The sequence below is a fragment of the Notolepis coatsorum genome (assembly GCF_963971535.1).
Source record: "Notolepis coatsorum genome assembly, chromosome: 11".
NCBI lineage: Eukaryota > Metazoa > Chordata > Actinopteri > Aulopiformes > Paralepididae > Notolepis > Notolepis coatsorum.
In genome coordinates, this window is record NC_140175.1 from 84,552,769 (window position 1) to 84,558,768 (window position 6,000).

The window sequence follows — 6,000 nt, forward strand, 5'->3', positions numbered from 1 at the left end:
TTCATAGATAAAGACAGTAGAGGTTGTGTACTTTATTATCTAAAGAAATGGTAACCATATAACTGTGATTTGGATTTGAGTTTAGCAACTACAACTACAGCTGTCCAAAATATGAAAACAAAGTTATGTGGTTCTTCAGTGCAAGGGTTCAAATAATCCTTCATTAAATAAATAGATGAGGGCTTCACTGGACAGAGATGCTGAGTGCTCGGGTCACTTCTATGTGACACAGTAGCTTTAACATTGGAATGAGTGCGCATGTGTGTGTGGTCACTGACTTGAAAGTAGGAACAAAAGACAATGTGATGTTACAGAATGTATGAGTTGTGTTTAATAATGTTACATGATGTCAGGACTATATGGGCGAAGACTCACTGGGTACTGAGACACTTTGCTGACCCAGCGCTTCAAGGGCTTGTGCCATTTCCACAGCAGCATATCAAACTACAGAGACGGTGTTAGCTTTAGGGATGCACCCATACCAACTCTGGGATGGGGACATTGGACAGATGCAAGGCTAAATTTGGGTATCGAAAGAATTTCCCCAATACTAAAAACCCAATACCACAGTGACCACATGTCAGAAATCAATGTAACATGATTTCCTTTCTGCCTTTTTCACACATAGATGGAGGGGGGGGGGGGGGGTGCTCTAGTGGAGAATGGTGGATTATATCTTGTGAATCTTGTCAAATGACCACAGATTAATGGCCGAAGTTTATACTGTTCAGGGTTCATGGATTTGATCGGTAAATTGTATCGTATGATTTATATACAGTAGATACTCTTAGATTAGTGCTCAAGAAGTACTGTAGTATTGGTGCATCCCTAGTTACCTTCATAAATCAATATATTGACAGGCTGGACAGGACAGTAGAGAGGTTTCTAGGAGCAAAGGTTAAATCCTGCTTCCTTTACGGCAAGACTTCAACCAACCACTTTCTTCATCAAACCAAGAAGTAAGACACAAACAAACAAAATAAGAAGACCACACTTATCCCTTTCCCCCCCAGGCCCAAAATAAATTACGACAATAACAACAATGGGTGTGTTTACATGCACGCTGAAATTCCGATATTGTTTGAGAAACTTGAGTATTCCGTCTATGAGCTAGCACATGTAAACGACATATCCCGTTCATAGACAGGCGGGATAAGCTCACATCCCGACTATGAAAAACATGAATATGATCGTGGGGATATGCTAATATTAGCCCAGGCTACTGAGGCATAATACCTTCCTGCTGTCACAGCTTTGAGGCCTGTGTGGGTTCCGTTTCCATGGCGATGCCCTCAACATTCCACAATCCTCTTATTCATTTATACGGCCATAATGCAAAATTGGGATATGAAACTGCATATAAACACCATACCAAGTCTAAGACCTTAGCCAGTATATTAGCTGGTATCCTGAATATCAATGCGCATGTTAACACACTCAGTGATTACACTGTTAAAACGAAAAATAAAATAAAATAAAAAATACAGCTTTAAGATTATGTACATAGTCTACTGTATCTGTAAATCCAACAGTTTTTTTCTTTTCTCCCACAGACGGACTACAGATTATTTTGGCAAGACGTCCTATGTTACAACGAGACGGACGTCTCCAGAACAAAGATATGAAGGCAGACGACTCCTACAGTATGTTAGAAAATATATTGCTTCCTGGGTATTTAAGCTGAGGACTAGAGCTGGTGAGACACTAGCAACACAAAATGGAGGGAAAATTGCTTTTCTGGTCCAAAAAGAAAGCTGCACGCGGGCAGTCCGACACTAGTGATCCTCTGGTCCTTTTTCTCAACAGTTCTTTTCTTTTTCTTACAGTCATTCTTTTAAGTCATGGGTCTCTGTCACCATCTTTCCTCTGTTTACGTTGTAAACACTTTATTTAACGCGTCAGTGCTGGATTCCTGCGGCTCCTCGGACACACAAGATGGACGACCCACAACGACGGCAGCTCTGGACGCTCCCGGTTAAAAATCCCCCACAGATCAACACAAACCGACCTCCTCTCTTCTCGGAGAGAGAGGAAAAAAAGACGTCTCAAATTATAGTACAGTCAGAGTTTCCATGATGCTAAGAAAAGAGAGAGACTCTACTCAATATGGGAGATGGATAAACAAGAAAGCTATGTGACGCTGTTGACTTGATGATTGTCCAAAATAAACACGCATGGATGGAAACGACAATGAGCCGGCCCCTTGATTCCCGGCTGCAGATGCAGGATAATTAAACAAACACACCAAAAGAATAAAAAAGTTCCCGGTATGCGGTTTTCAAACTCGACTGAAAGCGGTACGCGGTCGGTCGGTCCCAAGTAAACAGGGTTCGAAAGAGTGGACATCATCATAGAGGAATCTTTTTCCTGGACCCGTGGGGGAGGGTGGGTTGGGGCGGGGGAGGGGCAGCCTAGAACAGCTAATGTCACTTAGTGAGGTGGTCTCTCTCTCTCTCTAAAACCAATGGATGACGAGAGTCCAGATGGTCCTCATACTGGCTTCATCCTAACTGATTTGTTTCATCCGCAGGGTTGAGATTTTAGACACGGTAAGTAAATGAAGAATACACCGGTACGCAAACTAACGTGTGGATCTGACGTCTAAAGCAACGGAGTGACAGGTGGACAGGGGTGGGGGTGGTGGTGGGTGGGGGATTTGTACTGCATCATCAGAGGCACAGAGAATCACATTGGATATCGGGTGTGACGTACAGTAATGCGATTTCCTCAGAGAGATGTATGTGTGTGTGTGCTGTTGATGGTTGAGGCTCTCTCTCCCCTTTGGTCGTCAATAGGCCAAGACGGCGCCCTCTAGAGGTTATGGTCAGAACACATCAATGCCCCAAAAATAAACCTCGCTACCACAATCCAGCAAATTGACTCAGTCAGTAGATCCAAAAGCATACAGGCTCAGTTTGAGCCAAAGTCTCCCAGTCTCTCTCTCTCTCTCTCTCTCTCTCTCTCTCTCTCTCTCTCTCTCTCTCTCTCTCTCTCTCTCTCTCCCTCTCTCTCCCTCTCCCTCCCTCTCTCTCTCTCTCTCTCTATCTCTCTCTCTCTCTCTCTCTCTCTCTCTCTCTCTCTCTCTCTCTCTCTCCCTCCCCCTCTCTCTCTCTCTCTCCCTCTCTCTTTGTCCCCCCCCCTCTCTCTCTCTTCATAGTCTAACTCTGAGAGGAGCCAGTGTTATATCTAGACTTCCGTGGAGAAGAGGATGCTTTGTCGTTTGCTGTCAGGGGTGGGGATGGTCTCCAACTGGAGGAAGTACAGCAGCACCTGGACCTGTTGGGACACAAGGAGAAACATGTTCATGATCTCATGCAATTTGTCGTGCAGCATGACAACAAGGTTCATTCAATATTGGTTCTAGCGATCATACGCGTGGTGACTCTACACGGAACAAGTCAACCCGTCTGAATTGTCCGCCTGTCAAAGACAAATCTAGCGGAGATGGACCCTGTCCAGCGAAAAGACACTCCGCATTGAAGAGTACTTAAAAACATGACTCGGGCTCTGAGTGCACTGGTGACCTGTCTGTCAGCCCCCTCAGGCTCTGAGTCCACGGTGCGGTGAGGCAGCACGGTGGTGTAGTGGTTAACACTGTCGCCTCACAGCTAGAAGGTCCTGGGTTCGATTCCCGCTTGGGGACCAGGTTGCCGTGTTGCCAGTTACCCAGGTGGGGTATCTACTACTGGGCCTTTCTGTGTGGAGTTTGCATGTTCTCCCCGCGCTCGCAAGGGTTTCCCCTCCCGATAAGATAAACCCAATGGAAAAATATGCACAACAGATCGCTAACGCTGTTGCGTCCCTGACGAAGACGGACAGGAGCACTTGGATTGGTACCCGGGCGCGGCGCACGCTGCAGCCCTTGTCTGCTCCCGGCTGCCCTTGGGGGGGAAGGACGACGGGATGGTAAATGCAGAGAACATTTCATTCAGTGACTCAGTGCATGTGTGTGTGTGTGTTCCTGTGGGTCGCCCATCGCATTTGTGTGTGTTCAAATCTGCATGACAAATAAAGACTTCTTCTTCTTCTTCTAACCTGTCTGTCCACCCCCTCAGGCTCTGAGTCCACTGGCGACTTCTTTTACACCAGCATGTTTTCAGCACTCAGAGCTACTATTAGTTTACGATAATTTCAACACGCTTCCAACAAGTTTTCAAAACAGCAGCCATGACCAGTGTTTCTGAGTGCTGCTAACCCTATCCATAACCCCTCGGGGCAACCCAGTGGGAATGCAACAAACATCCTAAAAGAGAGTGTTTGACCAAAGATACTCTTACAAAGGAGGTTAACACGTTAAAAGTTGCACCAATGTGATGAAAACGGAACACTGCCTGTCTCCGAAGTGGGCCGGGACCTTTAGTGAGGTCGCTGGACGGGTCTCAAACAAGCGTGCTTTTCGCTGGATCCCCCACAGTGATAGGCATCTAGTCTCTCCCAGCTCACGTGACGCAGCGCGGAGGAGGACTTGATTAGTCTGTCTCCCTGTGAAATGTCTGCGGCCCGGTGTTCTGCCAAATTCTACTGCACACCAGAAATCAGCTGCCAGCGTTCCTGCGCTTGCGCACGCATGACCCACAATCGTTCACTCAACAATATTCGGCCACCTTGCTGACGAACGTCTTGTTGAGTCTTGTTGATATATCTTAAACAATATCTTAAACATATGTTTTTCATTGCACCTTTTGAACTGTATAAGCATGTGAATATTTGCATGTAATTGGCTTTGCAGCAGAATGTATTTGTAGATGATAAAATGTCGGTACACCTGTTGGAGTTCGGAGTGAACTATAGGATGACGTCACCCAGCTGTCAAAAGATATAGGCGATTCGCGCTACGGCAGCAGTTTTCGAGGAAGCAGTAGAATTCGACAGAACACCGGCCCACCTGTGACATGACCTCCAGGGACCAGCTGTCTCCCATGCTGATGGGCTGGGTGGGGTTGGTGGGGATCTTGCTGTCCTTCTCGGAAGGTCTCAGCAGGGTGGGGCCGAACACCGTGGCCAGGTTGTGGAGGGACATCTTGTTAATGCCCTCCTTCTCCGCCACCCTGGGGGGAGGGAAGGGGAAGGGGAAGTAAACAACACCACAGCAGGCTGTTAAAGGACAAGGCCATCTGGAGAGAGTGCTGCAGGGCACAGGTGGAATAACGGAGCACCAATAGGGTGTGTATGTGTGTGTGTGTGTGTGTGTGTGTGTGTGTGTGTGTGTGTGTGTGTGTGTGTGTGTGTGTGTGTGTGTGTGTGTGTGTGTGTGTGTGTGTGTGTGTGTGTGTGTGTGTGTGTGTGTGTGTGTGTGTGTGTGTGTGTATGGTACCTCTTGAGGTGGTCCAGTAGAAACAGGAAGGTGACCAGGTTGGGTTCAGGTAGAGACAGCAGCAGATTCAGCATACAGCTCTCTTTAGCTACACTGTCAGACAGAGCTACACACAACAACACACAACACACACAAGACACACAAGACACGCTTAGTACTCTCAGGATCACTGACACTCAAGGCCTTGTCAGTCATCCAAACATAAATAAATCGGTAAAATATGTTGTGTTGTTGTTATCCTGATTGATCCTGAATGGCTGAGCTCTTGGTAGAAGGACTAATACTAGACAACAAATACATATGAGTTTTTAACACAGTACATTGAATTTTCTGTATTTCCGAGAACATAAAAACAGACCTGCATTCTGATGGGTCCCATAAAAGGTTATTTTTTCATCTACGACTCTAACTCTTCAAGATAAGATAAGATATTCATTGATCTCCTTGGGGAAATCCGGGTGCAACAGTACAGTATGTGAAGCACCAATAATGCATCAGTAAGTGAACATAACCCACTTAAAATGGTAAAAATAAATCTGGATGGGGGTTTTAAATGGGAGAATTTTAGAAGCCAATCATACAGTACTAATCACAATTTTTTTTAATTGGCACCAGCCTTATGTTAGCATGTGCAATGTTAGTGGAAGTCAACAGGAACTACATAATGCCTGGTAAAGATGCCATAA

General features: G+C 46.0%; 1 protein-coding gene across 1 annotated transcript in view; it reads right to left on the reverse strand.

Moving 5' to 3' along the window:
* Nucleotides 1-3,139: 3,139 nt before the first annotated feature.
* The window catches only part of LOC311237277 (breakpoint cluster region protein-like), a 125,171-nt gene continuing 122,310 nt past the window's right edge, over nucleotides 3,140-6,000 (reverse strand). The window contains 3 exon segments of the mRNA XM_084325081.1: nucleotides 3,140-3,276; nucleotides 4,886-5,048; nucleotides 5,315-5,420. Coding sequence (XP_084181207.1) covers nucleotides 3,187-3,276; nucleotides 4,886-5,048; nucleotides 5,315-5,420 — 359 coding nt within the window. The 3' untranslated portion in view covers nucleotides 3,140-3,186.